Source organism: Primulina tabacum, chromosome 1 (assembly GCF_025594145.1).
Source record: "Primulina tabacum isolate GXHZ01 chromosome 1, ASM2559414v2, whole genome shotgun sequence".
NCBI classification, from domain to species: Eukaryota; Viridiplantae; Streptophyta; class Magnoliopsida; order Lamiales; family Gesneriaceae; genus Primulina; species Primulina tabacum.
Genome location: NC_134550.1, coordinates 17933780 through 17951325, shown reverse-complemented (window position 1 = coordinate 17951325; position 17546 = coordinate 17933780). Strand labels below are relative to the sequence as shown.

The 17546-nt window shown below is 35.4% G+C and overlaps 2 protein-coding genes across 2 annotated transcripts; both read left to right on the top strand.

The window, feature by feature from the left end:
* The first annotated feature begins 10480 nt into the window (after positions 1 to 10480).
* Positions 10481 to 11641, top strand: LOC142505908 (uncharacterized). The gene has a single exon (XM_075619053.1). The coding sequence runs from the start codon at positions 10481 to 10483 to the stop codon at positions 11639 to 11641; it is 1161 nt and encodes a 386-aa protein (XP_075475168.1).
* Positions 11642 to 13791: 2150 nt separating this feature from the next.
* On the top strand, positions 13792 to 14451 carry LOC142505890 (uncharacterized). The gene has a single exon (XM_075619035.1). The coding sequence runs from the start codon at positions 13792 to 13794 to the stop codon at positions 14449 to 14451; it is 660 nt and encodes a 219-aa protein (XP_075475150.1).
* Positions 14452 to 17546: the final 3095 nt, after the last annotated feature.

Sequence of the window (17546 nt, the reverse complement as noted above, 5' to 3'; positions counted from 1 at the left end):
ATAATATTCAAAAATCATGTATAACTCTCCTTGATTTTTTGTAGGCTCAAGTAATGTTTCTAAACCATGCACAATTGGGATAGTTTCCCAAATTTTTAAAATTTTTTTTCCATATTTGAAACAAAATCACGCATAACAGAATCATCACGATATTCAATAAATTTATAAAACATATTGAGAAGCAAATGTAGAAACATGGTAAAAGTAGGGTAGTTAACGCCAAAAAATTTCTCGGTTGCTTCTTTAAAAATTTCTAACAAAGATACACATTTACTCAAAATATTCCAATCATCGTCAGTTAGCATTAAAGATTCTACCACAATATTATTGTAATATAGAGTAACTAAATCTTGAAAACGTAATAAAGTATTAAGCAAGTGATATAAAGAATTCCATCTAGTTTCAACAGAAAGAGGAAATTTTTTAAATTTAATTCCGTTTAATTCGACTATTGTTTTCCAGTCACGTCCATATCTTCTTTCACGTAATAATTTCCCACATAATTTGAATTTTTCTATTACAATGGAAATATGCTCATCACATGCACATTTAACACATAAATTGATAATATGACATGCACATCTAACATGAAGCAAATTACCATCTAAAATTGGTTTTAGTGAATCTTTAAGATATTTAATTGCAATAGTATTGGCACTCGCATTATCAAACGTGATCGACATTATTTTATTTTGTATGTCATAAATCTTAACAACATTTAAAACATATCTAGCTATAGTGTATGCATTGTGTGCTAATTCTAAATAATCTAGCGCTAAAATTCTTTTTTGAATAGTACAAGTTTTGTCAATCCAATGACATGTAACAGCAAGATAAGATTCATATTTTAAATTAGTCCAAATATCAATTTTCAAACTAACTCTGCAAGAAATATTTGAAAGATGCGATTTTAGTGTTTCTTTATATGCTTTATAAATATCAAGACAATATTTTTTAAGTGTGTGCCTTGAAATATAGTGAAACCAGGTTGAATAGTATTAGTAAATTCAACAAAACCTTCTTGTTCAGCAATTATAAAAGGTTGACAACATTTGGTAACAAACTTTACGATGACTTTTCGAGAAATTTCTTTTGTAATTGTAAAATCTTTACCACTTGAAAGATTAATTTGTTGTTGTGTTGGTTCCCCCCGGAACCACCACCCGTTTTGTAAGAATATCTCGTTTTGAAAATTTTACATACGACAAAAGAGTTATTCGTACCTTGTTGTTCAATATCGAAGTGATCCCAAACTTTGCTTCGCTTTGCACGGGCTGTCATCGTGCTGGTTGACATTGTGTTGCTTTCTCGGGTAGACGATGTCGTCACTACATCTTTGTTGGGGAATTCCATGGCTTCTTCATCCTCGTGGCCAGGTTCGACTTCATCAAAGTCGGGGATGTAGCCAAAATGTTCACCAAAGTCGGAAGCGTATTCGCCCCCACCACCACCACGGTTTGAAGATGATATTGAAATTCAAATTATTTATATGAGTAAATTGCGAAATAGTAAATAAATAATAATAAAAAAATATTGATTATAGATAAAATAATAACACAATTATTGAATATATTTAGAGAAGTTATAGCAAAGAAAGATATTGATTGTAGAGAAATGTAAAATTTTTAGGAAGTTGATGTATGAAATATAAAAAATGACATCTATTTATAAGTGATTTTTGAGGTTTAATATATATATATATATATTTGCAATAAGGCCCTCGGCCCAAAGGGGTTTTTTTTAAAAAAAATTTCGAGTTCTGGGTCCGATTCCGGGTTGGATCCGATTACAGACCGGAATAGGTTCGAAACCGGATCCGAAACCGATTGAACCGGTTCAGAACATGCAGAACAGGTTCAAACCACCAAACAATGAATTGTACATGGTTTTAGGTCGCTTCGTCCTTACTGGATCCGGTTCTGGGCATAACGGACCGGTTTCGGATCGGTTCCAGTTCCGAACCGGTCCGTTAAGCATTCCTAGCATGAAATAATAATCATATATATATATATAAAAATTTAATTAAGAAAACATGGCATGAAGTAATAATCATATATTGAAAACGAAATTAATAAAAGAGACAATTGCATCTGAACCAAAAAATTCAATTTAAACGTAGAAGTAAAGAAGAATTGAGTCATGATCAGAATTCTAAATCCTACGATGAATTTCAATTTCACTAAATTTCTTGGATGAGAAAAATAACTGAATTTCAAATTTACTCTGATCAAGTTATTGAATTTCAATAATAATTGTGATGGATTTCAATTACACATAAGGTAAGATAAAATATTGAGCAAGCAAAAAGATTGAGAATCTTTAATTTATCATCACATTATTAAGTTACACTTTTGTTGAGTTATGGGCTGTCGTAGGACTTGTCAAGGAAGCTGTATTGCTACTTTTCTTCAAAACAGGTGACTCAAAAGAAAAAGGCCGAGAACTTCGAAAATTTGACGGTTTGATTCCATTAATATTACCAAACAATTACTTTTAGAAAAAATTATTACAATACAATTAATTTATTAAACCAGTAAAATAAAATAAAATAAACAGTTTATGCAATTATGCATGTTAAAGAATGTCAAAAAACTAGTTCTGTTTTCCATTTCGTTAAACTTTTCCCATTGTATGATCGTATGCCATTGCTGATGTATTTTGATGTAGTTTTTCGATAATAACTTATTAGTTCATGTTCACATTTTTGTGGGAAAAATTGTTTTTTCCCATCTTTATGTTTATTTTTTGCAATTTTGATGTTCTATATTATCAAAATTGATATCTAATATGATATAGTTATTTCTGCAATTTTGATCATTTTTTATATGGAAGAGGATACATGAAAAAATATTAAAATTGCAAAAAACCTAAATATTATGCTAAAACTTAAACTTGACAACACAAAGAAGCAACATCGCAAAGAGATAAACATAAAAAACCAAATTTATGGTTCTTCCGATTTTGGTGATGCATTTATATTTCTCCAACACCACCTCCTGTATACTCTCAAACTCAACTTCCAATTTATCTTGTTTTCGCCTTCTCGAGAACTTTACTACAAGATTGTCTTCTCCATGTTGTTTTTCTGCCTCCTCCATCTCCTCCAAGATCACCCTCTCCAGTACCAGAATCACTAGCATTCAAACTTGACATCCTGTAAAAAAAATAAGAAAAACTAATAATACGAATAAATGAATGGCATCATAAATCATGGAATAAATGGACAATTATATAAAGAATCGATAAACCAAGAGTAATATGAAATATATATTTCTTACTTCTTCAGACATTGTGTCGTTATTTTCATTTTATATACTATCAACCTCGTCAATTTCAACAGTACCATCATCTGGTTCATCATATTCTTCTAATGTGTCGTCTTCAAAAGCATCATCATCAGCTACAAAATCACCTATGTTGTGCAACAAACGATCGATATTCATAACCTTGGTTGGTTCAACATCATCACGATGGAAGCTGACATTCTCTAACACCGGTAATTCTACCACCAATTGCAGTGATTGTGAATTAATCTCATGCACTACGTGAGAATATATACTGATAGACTTAATTTAATTGCGGTGATGATAGTCAAAACTAGTAGATCTCGTTAAGTGAAACCAGAAGACTATAAAAACAGAAGTTCTCTCGTCGCCTTAACTAAGCAGTACTCTTCGAGTACTTATCAGTTTAGAAAACAGAAGCAGAACTTGACTCACTGATAGAAACAGAACCTATCCTTGATATATTAAATGTTACCGTTCTTTACAAAGTACGAGTATTAAATGCTTCATTAATGCTGAACAAAGTCATTTAATACGCATTACCTATTTTAGTATGTAACAAGACTGATTGTTCTGAAGCCTTTTTGCAGGAACTTTTTTTGGCAATAAAGCAATTTCTATCAGAAATCAAAGAAGCCGTTTTGATTATAGACGTTGGAATCAAGTTATCTATATATATGGATCAAACCCATTTAGACAACAACGCTGATTCTTTATCAAGAAACATACTATCTATCCAACGTTACTTTGAGCAACCGCGAACCAATCATTATCTTCAAGCTCAATTTATAGAAAAGCAGTACACGCTTAATATCTTACATTTAATCTTTGGAGATCATTTGGTACTGCTGTTTCTTCACCTCTTCTAGTAAAACGCCTTACGATATTCCTTTGAAGAAGAGTTTGTAAACTGGAAAAGAGTCTTTTCCAGAACCTTGTCATATTGAATCATATTGTGTTGAGTTACTAAGAGTTTCAGTAGGCAAATGATAACTCCTGCTGAAGTGGGTGTGTACGAGTGTTGTACTGTAAAATCCAAATTCTTTTAGTGATACCTTCTAGAAACAGAAGAAAGGGAGAAGTAGAAGATTTTATCTTCGAACTTCCAGAAACAACTACTGTTGTATTGCCTACTGTTATTATTGTTTTTCATCCTACTCCATTGGATTGTTTCCGCATTTATTATTGTTATATGCTGGACATAATCTTGAACAAGAACTGCTACAATCTCTGACAGGATTCTAGCATCCTTTGCAAAATCTATCGGCAAAGGAAAGAGTTTATTCACCTCCCTTCTAAACTCTACATCTATCCCCAACAAGTGGTATCAGAGCAGATTTCTCTTGTTCTGAAATATTTACAAACAGTTATGGCACATTTCAGCAAGGTTCCTATGTTCTCAAAAGAATATTTTGATGATTGGAAGATCCGTATGCAAGCTCATCTTGTAGCCCAAGATGATGACATGTGGTATGTCATCACAGATGATCAATTAAAGATTTTAAAGCATAATACAGCTATTGCTGTTATTGATGGTGCACCGCAAATGGTTGAAAAACCAAAAAGCGAATGGACTGGTGAATATCAAAAGAAAGCAAATCTCGAAAACGTCTCAAAGGACGTTTTTTATAAAACTCTTGATAAAAATACATTTAGCAAAATCAAGATGTGCTCTACTGCGAAAAAAATTTGGGAAAAGCTCATTCAAATATGTGAAGAAAATGAGCAGACAAAGGAAAATAAACTGTCTGTAGCAATGCAGAAGTTTGAAAATATGAAAATTAAGGCCGGTGAAACTTTAAATGAGTTTGATGAATGTTTCAGCAGCCTGGTTAATGAACTTGCTCTTGGTAAAGAGCATGACAACAGAGAAATAGCACTCAAGGTGATGAGAGCTATACCCAGGGAATGAGACGTCAAAACAATGGCTATGAGAGTCTCTAAAGATCTAAACAAGTTGGAGCTATATGACTTGTTCGCTGACTTGAAGGCTTATTAGTTCGAGCTAGAAGTGAGAAGCGGAGAAGAGCCCTCAACAAATTTGCCAACCAAGGCTCTTGCTGCTACTGCTGCTACTACTTCTACTGCTGCTGCTGTAGTTATTCCACAAGCAGTACCTGCTACTATCATTGAGAGCACTTCTGAAAAGACTGCTGAAAAGATCAAAAATGATACTATGTCTCTCTTTGTGAAGAAATTCTCCAGATTTATGAAAAAGAATCATCGAGCATACCAAAATCCTAATCAAAATTTCAAGAAGGATTCACCACCTGGTGATATGGTGTGCTTTAACTATGGAAAGATCAGTCACTTTATTGCTGATTGTCCAAAACCTAAGAAGGATGACCAGAAGAAGAAGGAATACAAAAGGAATGACAATAAATTCAGAAGAGACCGCAAAGCAATGATTGCTGAGGAAAGCAAGTCTAAATGGGCGGATTCTAGTTCTGAATCTTCTGACTTAGAAAGTCATTCTAGCGAAAGTGATGCAGAAGAGATCAAGTGTCTTATGGCGGATATCGAACCAACCTCGATATCTGGAGAGATACTTGACTTTGAATCTGACGAATTTACACGAACTGATTTGATTAAAGCACTGCATGACATGGTGGAAGAGTACTCAAAACTTTCTCAGTCATTCGAGGAAGTTAAGACTGAAAATCAAAACTTAAAAAATCAAGTCAGTAAGTTCACTTGTTTACAAGAGAATAGCTGCAATGATTTAAAAGTCGAGAAAAGTAAGTTGAGAACTGAGAATGAAAGAGTAAATGCATATTACCAGACAATGAGGTCTGAAAATCAGAAGATGTCTGTTCTGGTAAATGCATGGAATAAGTCGTCTGTTTCATTGGAAAAGATGCAAGAATTGCAGAAGCAATCCGGTGACAGAAGTGGTCTCGGATTCAGCAATAATAAAAGCACTTCTGAAACGAGTACCAAGCCAGAACTGGATAAAGGCAAAGGGAAATTTATTCACTTTGTCAAATCCAGTGTGGTATATGAACCTGAAGTACCAACTGTTCGAGTTGAAAGGAATGTAAATCAGATGAACAGAAGAAAGCATTATGGTCTGGGTTATGTTGAACCTAAGGGGAGAGTTCACCAGAGTGCTGGATCCAGTGGAGGATTCAACTCAGGAAAACAACACTCTATGAAGATTAAAAACTACCAGTACTATAATTCTAGACCTGTTCAGAAGAGATACAGACCAGACAACACAAACAAAAGGGAAGAACAACATTCCAATATGCATACTGTTAGAAATAATAGACCTTCTGTTGCACACAACGTTTTGGATACCCGAAGTACAAGGTCACCAAGAATTGTACAAATGTGGGTCCCTAAAATTGTAGCACCCCATAACTTAAATGGTATTTGCATATATTATAATTACTAAATTTTATTAATTATTATATTTTAAATATATATATAAATGAATGAAATAACTAATATATTATATTTATATACACACATTCATACATGCATACATACCTGCATACCATCATCATAATTGCTTAACCAACACACCACCTCCCTTCTTGCCCAACCGGTGATCAAGATTTGTTCATCATAGACTGGAGATAAGGTTTGATCATTGTCTATAAAATGCACTCTTCACTTCAAGAATTTCAGAAAACATTTAACATAAGAGTTGTATGAAATCGTATTTTACGTTTGCTGGAAAAAGAGTGGCCGCGCGTGGTGGCCGGACGCCGGCCACGCGCAGACAGAACCGACACGCACCGGCGAAAAATGAAAATTTTATTTTCCGAAGCATGCTCTGTATGATTCCAGGCTGCTGTACAAGTTTCATAAATTTTGAATGAGTATTGTATTTACTATAAATTTTTAAAGGAAAATACTATGATTTTCGGATATGATATACTATTTATATGATTATATAGACCTTTGTATAAATGTTCATAGCCTTCAATACTTGAAAAATATATCATTGGAAGTAGCTATGAAGTTTGATAATTTTTCGACTCACAAGTTATTTATTATGATTTTTGTGAGTTATCTATTAAATGTTATATATATCGATTAATGATAAAATAATTTCAAATATTACCTATTTTGAATTTTTTTTCCAGTTAATATTATAATAAGAGTTGTTATAGAAAATATTATAATTTTTTGGAGTCAAATATTAATTATTGTAAATTTTAAAGATATTTTTGAGTATTAGAAAATAATTTTGACAAAGAAATATTAATTAAATAAAATAATTTTTTTATGAACTTTTAGTCAATAAATAAAGTTTATAAAGTTATATTCTTTATTTTGGTAAAAATTTAGGGATAATCTATATCAAAAAAAATGTTTACTATACTAATGATAATCATATTGGTCAATAGGATTGACTTGAACTTTGAACTCTCACTCTCATCTATAGTAAGTCTCAAGGTGAGGAAATTCTTTATCGTTCTTCTTATATAGCCCTTGGCAATTGGCCTGGAAATTATGATATGATATATTATATTCTTTAATGATATTCACTACGGATTATTGATTTCTTACGCTTGTGCATAAATTTTGTATCTTTGAATCGCATTGATGCATATGAAATATGCCCCATCCTGAATATCCTTTTCTATCTTACTGACTCTTTATTCATGCCGGTACTACCTTTCTGAAATGAGTGAATGCTTCAATGTAACATTCTCATTGTAATATCATCATACTAGATGTGACTCTTATCAAGCTTCCATTGAATGAAGTTTTGGTTAATCATCAAATAAATGAATGAATGACTGAATGATAAGGTGATTGACCAAAACAGAGCCCTGGACAACGGACTTTGGTCTGGAGATTGAGTCCATTGAACAACGTGACTTTGGTCCGGGTATATTAGTTCACCTGGCTCGTTATTCTTTACTAATTATTATTTATGTGTACTCATATAACCGGATGTTGATCCTTTGTCCATTGTATCCATCTTTCGAATTTGAGTATCATATTTACATTTATTTAAATCTCACTAAGTTCTTAAAGACTTAACCTCTCTATTTTTCTTTATCTATTGTAATTTCCAGAGCCAGGTAACCAGGATTTGGATAAAGAGAGAAATGTCGATGTATGATCCGCCAGTTGTTGTCTGGAATAAATTGCTGGAAGGCATAATAAGTCATTTAGTCTATGAGTCAGTTTGTCTGAAATGTTTACGTCATTGTCACTTTTACCGTCTATGTTAGTTTGGACATGTAAAACTTTATCGTAATTTATTAGTACTTGTACGTTTCGCTTCCGCTAATAAAGTTCTTTGATAGTTCTTATTATTGCCTGTGATACTTCTAAAGAGACATAATTCTCTTATGAGGTATTATTAGGGAATGTGGCATTCCTTGAGGTCTAGTTTCAAGACAGGGTGTCACAGAGGTGGTATCAGAGCCAGCATCATGCTAGGATAGGTTACCTAGAAATGTTAAAATTAAAAATAAAAAAAAAATATTATGATTCTTTTAATATATGCTAATTACTCATTATTGTTTCCAGAAATTTATTAATTTATCACAGGATGTCCGACTCTACCAGTAGCCAGGGAGGTCATTTAGACACTATTTTTGTCCGCACAGATTCCCCGACCTTGACTTTCACACCTGGAGTTCGAGGTTTATCGTATTATCCTGACCATGTTACTCTTCAGATTGCTGAGGATCGTGATAGAGTGAGGGCCGCTAGGGCGACTGATAGAGTCTTATTGAAGTGGAGATTTATCGCTTAACTCAAGAGAATCAAGACATGAGGAACCAGTTAGCTATTTATAGATGGCACATTGATGCCATGGGGATTACGGAGTATTATCCCACTCCCTTGGAGGATGCGCTGATGAGACAGATTCCACCCTATAGGGGTGACATAGGTCGAGCGGTGTATGAGAGAGATCGGATGATCTTGAGCCTGTCTGAGTTACACGAGTTTGTTGATCGAGAGGTGAGAGCCCTGCAGAGAGCGGAGTATTACTCTGAGATTCATTTTGATTATATTCTTACTCAGGTTCGTACTATGTTCGACTATGCTATTTATGGATTAGAGCCAGTGTTAGCAAGTATTACCAGCCTTCGAGATGGAGCAGGACCTAGCAACATTCCTACCGAGCACCTAGCAGTTGATCCACCAGTAGTCCCACCAGTTGATCCACCAGTCATTCCATTTGCTGACCCACCAGTTGTCCCTCTTTCTGATCCACCAGTTCTTCCACTTCAGGAGCCCGAGTTACCCCCATTACCACCAGCTTTAGAGGAGGATGGGTGGCTGACAGACCCCGAGTACGAGTCTGACCTGGAGAAGTTTTCTGAGGAGCCGCCATTGATAGTGCAGCTAGGACCATTTTGGGGAGAGGACCCTTTACCTTTGCTTGGAGATATTGCTGATGAGGTTATCATCGAGATATCAGATGATGAGGTTGCATCCGTCGCCGAGTCGACTTTTATTACTGAGGAGTTGTTCTAGACTTTGATTATTAGTTGTATTGTTAAAAAAAAAATCATCACCTTTTGTTTTTTTATCAATTAACGATATCTCGTATTAGTAGGTCTAGTAAATTATTTGATGTGATAACTTTTCTGACTTGATGGTAAATTCTCTAGTAGTTATCGATTTTTCTCTATAAATGATGACTGCTTTTGTAGTAAGATAATTATATCATGGTATATGTTATTGATTAGCTTAAACTGTTATTGCACAAATTCTTATTTATGAAAGAAAATTCTCACTATAGCAACTTCATGGCATCTTCGAATGGAAGCAACCAAGCGGAGACAAGAAGAGAAAAATAATCCACGTAGAGAGGAGCGCATACCACAAGAAGAACCTAATCCTCGCCATATACTCGAAATGATGCAGCAATTCTTTCAGTATTGCCAGAATCCACCAAGGAACCAGGATACGGGCGATCGGACCTTTGAACATTTCCTTCAATTCAATCCTCCAAGGTTCCAAGGGACCCCGGATGCAACCCAAGCTGAGTCTTGGCTGACCAAGATCAAGAAGATATTTTCCGTTCATAACTTCTCTGATGAACAAAAAATAAATCTATCTACCTACCAATTCGAGGATGCTGCATACAATTGGTGGAGAGTCACAGATCATCAGTGGAACCGAAACAATACCCCAGAACACGGGAGAACTTCACAAAAGAATTCGAATGAAAATATATTACCCAAGTTGTACGAAACGCTCGAGAAAAGAAGTTTATGGACCTGGTTCAAGGATCTCTGACAGTAGCTCAGTACGAGGCTGAGTTTCACCGCTTAATCCACTATGCCCCTCAATTCCTGGAAGACGAACCAAGGAAGACGAGAAAGTTCGTAGAAGGGTTAAAACTAGAAATTCGCTGGTCAACGCTATCCTCAGAAGTAACTGATTATAATATCGCAGTCAACCAGGCTCTACGAGTGGAATCGGAAATCAAAACACTCCTTAAGCGAGAAGAATCAGAAAAAAGATCACGTAACCCGAATTTCACTGAAGTCAGCCAAAAGAAGAGGAAGTATGGAAGTGAGATTCAGCTTGACAAGAAAGAAGGTACATCAAAACAAAATTTTCAAGGAGGAGCTAACAAGCAAAGATGTGGTTACTGTGGGTTAGCTAACCATAACGAAGAAAAAGGCTGGAGAAAGAATGGAAAATGCTTGGTTTGTGGAAGAGATCAACATCGCATTCAGGAATGTCCACAGAAATCTCAGCTCATACCAGCAAAAACTGCTCAAAAACCCAAGATTCCAGCCCGAGTTTTTGCACTCACAGGAAATGAAGATGATATCGATCCCACTGCTGTAGTTGAAGGTACGATTATTCTCCTTTCAAAAATTGGAAAAGCTTTATTTGATCCTGGAGCGACACACTCATTTGTTTCTAGCACTTTTGTTCACAATCTAGAAACAACATCTGTAAAAATACCTTATATCTTGGAAGTTAGTTCACCAATGGGAAATAAGTTACTTAGTGAAGTTCTCTACAAAGGCTGTCCTCTAGAAATTGATGGGGAAACATATATGGCCGATTTAATTGAGCTCCCTATTCAAGGTTATGATGTCATATTAGGGATGGATTGGTTGTTTAGACACCAGGCACAATTAGATTGTTACTCCAAAAAGGTAAAACTCTCAAATTTGGGAAACAGAAAATTTGGAAACCGCAAGGAGGAGTCTTTCCCCGTAACATCAATATCTGCCAAAGAATCCCAGACTATAAATAAAAAGGGAGGGAAAGGATTTCTAGCATATTTGATCAACAAGCCGCACGATCAACACAAGGTATCTGAAATCCCTGTTGTTCAAAACTTTCCCGAAATCTTTCCCGAAGAAATCAATTCCTTGCCTCCACAAAGAGAGATTGAGTTCTCTATAAGCTAACACCCGGAGCAATGCCCAAGTCCGAAACCTTGTACCGAATGGCACCTGCAGAATTAAAAGAATTAAAGATCCAATTAAAAGAGATTATTGAAAGAAAATACATACGACCCAGCTCATCACAATGGGTTGCCCCGGTGTTTTCGTAAAGAAAAAAGATGGAACGCTAAGGCTATGCATCGACTATCGAGATCTAAATAATGTGACTATAAAAAACAAATATCCACTGCCACGAATTGACGAATTGTTCGATGCACTCCAAGGATCTAGAGTTTATTCGAAGATGGACCTAAGGCAAGGATACTACCAGCTGCGAATCCGAGAAGAAGATATACCCAAGACGCTTTTAACACTCGGTATGGCCACTACGAATTTGCAGTGATGCCGTTCGGATTGACAAATGCGCCAGCTGCTTTCATGGATCTGATGCATCGAGTCTTCCAACCATATTTAGACAAGTTCGTAGTCATTTTCATCAATGACATCCTTGTTTACTCGAAAAGCAAGGAAGAGCACGCACATCATCTAAGGACAGTTCTCCAGGCACTAAAAGAAAATCAGTTATATGCAAAACTCAGCAAATGCGAGTTTTGGTTGGAAAAGGTGACATTCTTAGGCCACATAATTTCAGAAAATTGTCTTGAAGTAGATCTTACAAAGATAGATGCAATAATGTAGTGGAGACAACCAAGCAATGTAACCGAAGTTCGAAGCTTTCTTGGCTTAGCAGGGTACTATCGTAGATTCATCCAAGACTTTGCAAAAATTGCAGCCCCACTAACCCAACTTACTCGCAAAGATAATACATTCCAATGGAACCAAAGGTGTGAAGAAAGCTTTCAGGTACTAAAAAAGATGCTTACTAGCGCCCCAGTCTTAACCCTACCAGAAGGAACAGAAGGGTTCACGGTTTACACTTATGCCTCCAAAGAAGGATTGGGATGTGTATTGATGCAAAATGGGAAGGTCATTGCCTATGCTTCAAGGAAGTTAAAGATTCATGAGAATAACTATCTGACTCATGATTTGGAGTTGGGTGCAATAGTATTTGCCCTAGCAAAATGGCGGCATTATTTATACGGTGCGACATTTGACATTTATACTGACCACAAGAGTTTGAAGTATTTATTTACTCAAAAGGAGTTAAATATGAGACAACGTCGGTGGATGGAATTCCTAGAAGATTATGATTGCTCTATACTATACCATCCAGGGAAGGCCAACGCGGTGGCAGATGCTTTGAGTAGAGCTAGTATAGCCCATCTTGGAGGAAGAGAAACTAACCAAGTCAAGTCAAAAAACTTGTTACACATACATTAACGTGGTCATCTAGCAGGACTAAGAGTCGAACCAGAATTCAACTCCAGAATCAAGCAAAGTAAGGACATTGATCCCGATGTAATTAAGCTAAAAGAGACCAAAGGAGGGCAAGATTCTGATTTCACCACTAACCCTCAGGGTATATTTTGCTATCGTAAACGGATTTATGTACCCGTCTCATTAAAAGAGGAAGTTTTGGAAGAATCTCATAGATCTCGATTCACCAACGATCCTGGAGGAGCCAAAATGTACCAAGACTTAAAACAAAACTTTTGGTGGAAAGGCATGAAACGAGATGTTGCAGATTTCGTAAGGAAATGCCTTACATGTCAAATGGTGAAGGCAAAGCATCAAAGACCATCAGGGCTTTTACAACCTCTCCCAATTCCTGAGTGGAAATGGGATCATGTAACCATGGATTTTGTGTTAGGGTTACCTCTTATGAAAGGAGGCTTTGATAGTATCTGGGTTGTGGTAGACCGTTTAACAAAATCCGCTCACATCATTCCAGTGAGTAGTAAATATGGAGTGGAAAACTAGCTGGTCTATACCAAAAAGAAATCATTCGTTTGCATGGGATACCCTCAACAATTGTTTCAGACCGAGATCTAAAATTTACCTCCAGATTGTGGAAGAAGCTTCTGGAATGCCTTGGGACAAAGTTAAATTTCAGCACATCATCTCACCCTGAGACAGACGGACAATCTGAAAGAAATATCCAGACCTTGGAAGATATGCTCCGCATCTGTATTTTAGATTTTGGAGACAGCTGGGGAAATCATCTACCCCTCATAGAATTTGCATATAATAATAGCTACCAGGCTACAATTCAAATGGCTCCTTATGAAGCTTTATACGGACGAAAATGTCGTTCCCCTCTGAACTGGGATCTTGAAGAATGGCGGTGCACTAAGGATTGGAAAACTCGCTCTATAAAGCCAAATATTATAGAAGAAGCAATTGATAAAGTACACATCATCAAGCAAATGATACAATCAGATCAAAGTCGACAAAAGAGCTATGCTGATAAAAGAATAAAGGACTTAGTATTTGCTGTGGGAGATCAAGTACTCCTCAAAATATCTCCAAGGAAAGGAATCCGAAGGGCAGGAAAAAAGGGAAAGTTACAACCTCGATTTGTAGGGCCCTTTGAAATTCTGAAAAGAATAGGATCTGCAGCCTACCAACTCCAGCTACCTAAGACACTATCTGGAATACATAACGTGTTTCATGTATCCCAATTAAGAAAATGCTTCACTGACTCAACACCCATAGAGGACCCTGCACATTTAACCCTAGAAGGAGATTTGACATACGAGGAACAACCTGTTCGGATACTTGACCAGAGAATCAAAGAACTTCGCAATAGACAAGTTCAACTCGTCAAAGTACTCTGGAGGAACCAAAACATTGAGGAAGCCACATGGGAGAAAGAAGAGGATATTAGACAACAATACCCAGAGCTATTCGAATCTGGAGACCAGATTCCTTGAAGGTGGGGAGATTGTAGCACCCCATAACTTAAATGGTATTTGCATATATTATAATTACTAAATTTTATTAATTATTATATTTTAAATATATATATAAATGAATGAAATAACTAATATATTATATTTATATACACACATTCATACATGCATACATACCTACATACCATCATCATAGTTGCTTAACCAACACACCACCTCCCTTCTTGCCCAACCGGTGATCAAGATTTGTTAATCATAGATTGGAGATAAGGCTTGATCATTGCCTATAAAATGCACCCTTCACTTCTGGAATTTCAGAAATCATTTAACATAAGAGTTGTAGGAAATCATATTTTACGTTTGCTGGAAAAAGAGTAGCCGCGCGTGGTGGCTGGACGCCGGCCACGCGCCGACGGAACCGACGCATGTAACACACGCGCCGACGAAAAATGAAAATTTTATTTTCCGAAGCATTCTCTGTATGATTCCAGGCTGCTGTACAAGTTTCATAAATTTTGGATGAGTATTGTATTTACTGTAAATTTTTAAAGGAAAATACTATGATTTTCGGATATGATATACTATCTATATGATTATATAAACCTTTGTATAAGTATTCATAGCCTTCAATACTTGAAAAATATATCATTGGAAGTAGCTATGAAGTTTGATAATTTTTCGACTCACAAGTTATTTATTATGATTTTTGTGAGTTATATATTAAATGTTATATATATCGATTAATGATAAAATAATTTCAAATATTACCTATTTTGAATTCTTTTTCCAGTTAATATTATAATAAGAGTTGTTATAGGAAATATTATAATTTTTTGGAGTCAAATATTAATTATTGTAAATTTTAAAGATATTTTTGAGTATTAGAAAATAATTTTGACAAAGAAATATTAATTAAATAAAATAATTTTTTTATGAACTTTTAATCAATAAATAAAGTTTATAAAGTTATATTCTTTATTTTGGTAAAAATTTAGGGATAATCTATATCAAAAAATATGTTTACTATACTAATGATAAATCACATTGGTCAATAGGATTGACTTGAACTTGGAACTCTCACTCTCATCTATAGTAAGTCTCAAGGTGAAGAAATTCTTTATCGTTCTTCTTATATAGCCCTTGGCAATTGGCCTGGAAATTATGATATGATATTATATTCTTTAATGATATTCACTACGGATTATTGATTTCTTACGCTTGTGCATAAATTTTGTATCTTTGAATCGCGTTGATGCATATTAAATATGCCCCATCCTGAATGTTCTTTTATATCTTACTGACTCTTTATTCATGCCGCTACTACCTTTCCGAAATGAGTGAATGCTTCAATGTAACATTCTCATTGTAATATCATCATACTAGATGTGACTCTTATCAAGCTTCCACTGAATGAAGTTTTGGTTAATCATCGAATAAATGAATGAATGACTGAATGATAAGGTGATTGACCAAAACAGAGCCCTGGACAACGGAATATGGTCTGGAGATTGAGTCCATTGAACAACGTGACTTTGGTCCGGGTATATTAGTTCACCTGGCTCGTTATTCTTTACTAATTATTATTTATGTGTACTCATATAACCGGATGTTGATCCTTTATCCATTGTATCCATCTTTCGAATTTGAGTATCATATTTACCTTTATTTAAATCTCACTAAGTTCTTAAAGACTTAACATCTCTATTTTTCTTTATCTATTGTAATTTCCAGAGCCAGGTAACCAGGATTTGGATAAAGAGAGAAATGTCGATGTATGATCCGCCAGTTTTTGTCTGGAATAAATTGCTGGAAGGCACAATAAGTCATTTAGTCTATGAGTCAGTTTGTCTGAAATGTTTACGTCATTGTCACTCTTACCGTCTATGTTAGTTTGGACATGTAAAACTTTATCGTAATTTACTAGTACTTGTACGTTTCGCTTCCGCTAATAAAGTTCTTTGATAGTTCTTATTACTGCCTGTGATACTTCTAAAGATACATAATTCTCTTATGAGGTATTATTAGGGAATGTGGCATTCCTTGAGGTCTAGTTTCAAGACAGGGTGTCACAAAAAGACTGATAAGGCTTGGACCCAAATAGATTTGGGTACCAGATACTAAAACTTGTGTTTGCAGGAACAACAGAAGAAAATCAAAATCAGCAGCTCCACATGGTATCTGGATAGTGGATGCTCCAGACACATGACTGGACAGAAACATCTGCTATCAAAAGTAATGAGTTGTACTGGACCAGAGATAACCTTTGGGGACAACTCAAAAGGTAATGGTAAGATTATTCATGGTAACATAACTATCAATGATGTACTACTGGTTGAGAATCTCTGTTATAATTTGATTAGCATTAGTCAACTGTGTGATAATGGTTATTCTGTAGCTTTTCAGAAGCACATATGTACAGTTAAAGATTCTGCTGAGTCTACTGTATTAACTGGAAAGAGGGAAGACAACACCTACAAAGTTTCATGGAACTTAGATCATGCTATTGTTCCTACATCTTTAGTTGCCTCTGTTGCTGATAAGCATTGGCTCTTGCACAAGAGATTGAATCACCTGAATTTCAAGTCAATCAATAATCTCAAGAAGCAGAACATAGTTGATGGACTGCCCGATATTAACTTTGTTAAAAATCATGTATGTTCTGCATGTCAACTTGGGAAGCATGTGAGATCTAGCTTCAAGAATAAAGGTAGTAATTCAACTTCAAGGTGTTTGGAATTATTGCATATGGACCTGTTTGGTCCAATCCCTATCATGAGCATAGGGGGAATGAAGTATACACTTGTTGTTATTGATGGCTTTTCTAGATTTACATGGGTAATATTTCTTACTGGAAAAGATCAAACCAGTAGTCTCCTGATCAAGCTTCTGAAAAAGATTCAAAATGAAAAATCTATTTCCATCATTAAAATCAAAAGTGATCCGGGTACTGAGTTTACTAACAAGATTCTTGAGCTATACTTAGATGAACAGGGTATACATCATGAATATTCAGCTGCCAGAACGCCTCAACAAAATGAAGTGGCTGAGAGGAGAAACAGAACTCTTAAGGAAGCTGCTAGAACAATGCTAGCAGATGCAGACATCTCTCAGCGCTT

Bases quoted from the DNA above. Each gene is read 5' to 3' on its own strand.
- LOC142505908 (XM_075619053.1), top strand. From the start codon at position 10,481: ATGGACCTGGTTCAAGGATCTCTGACAGTAGCTCAGTACGAGGCTGAG.
- LOC142505890 (XM_075619035.1), top strand. From the start codon at position 13,792: ATGGCTCCTTATGAAGCTTTATACGGACGAAAATGTCGTTCCCCTCTG.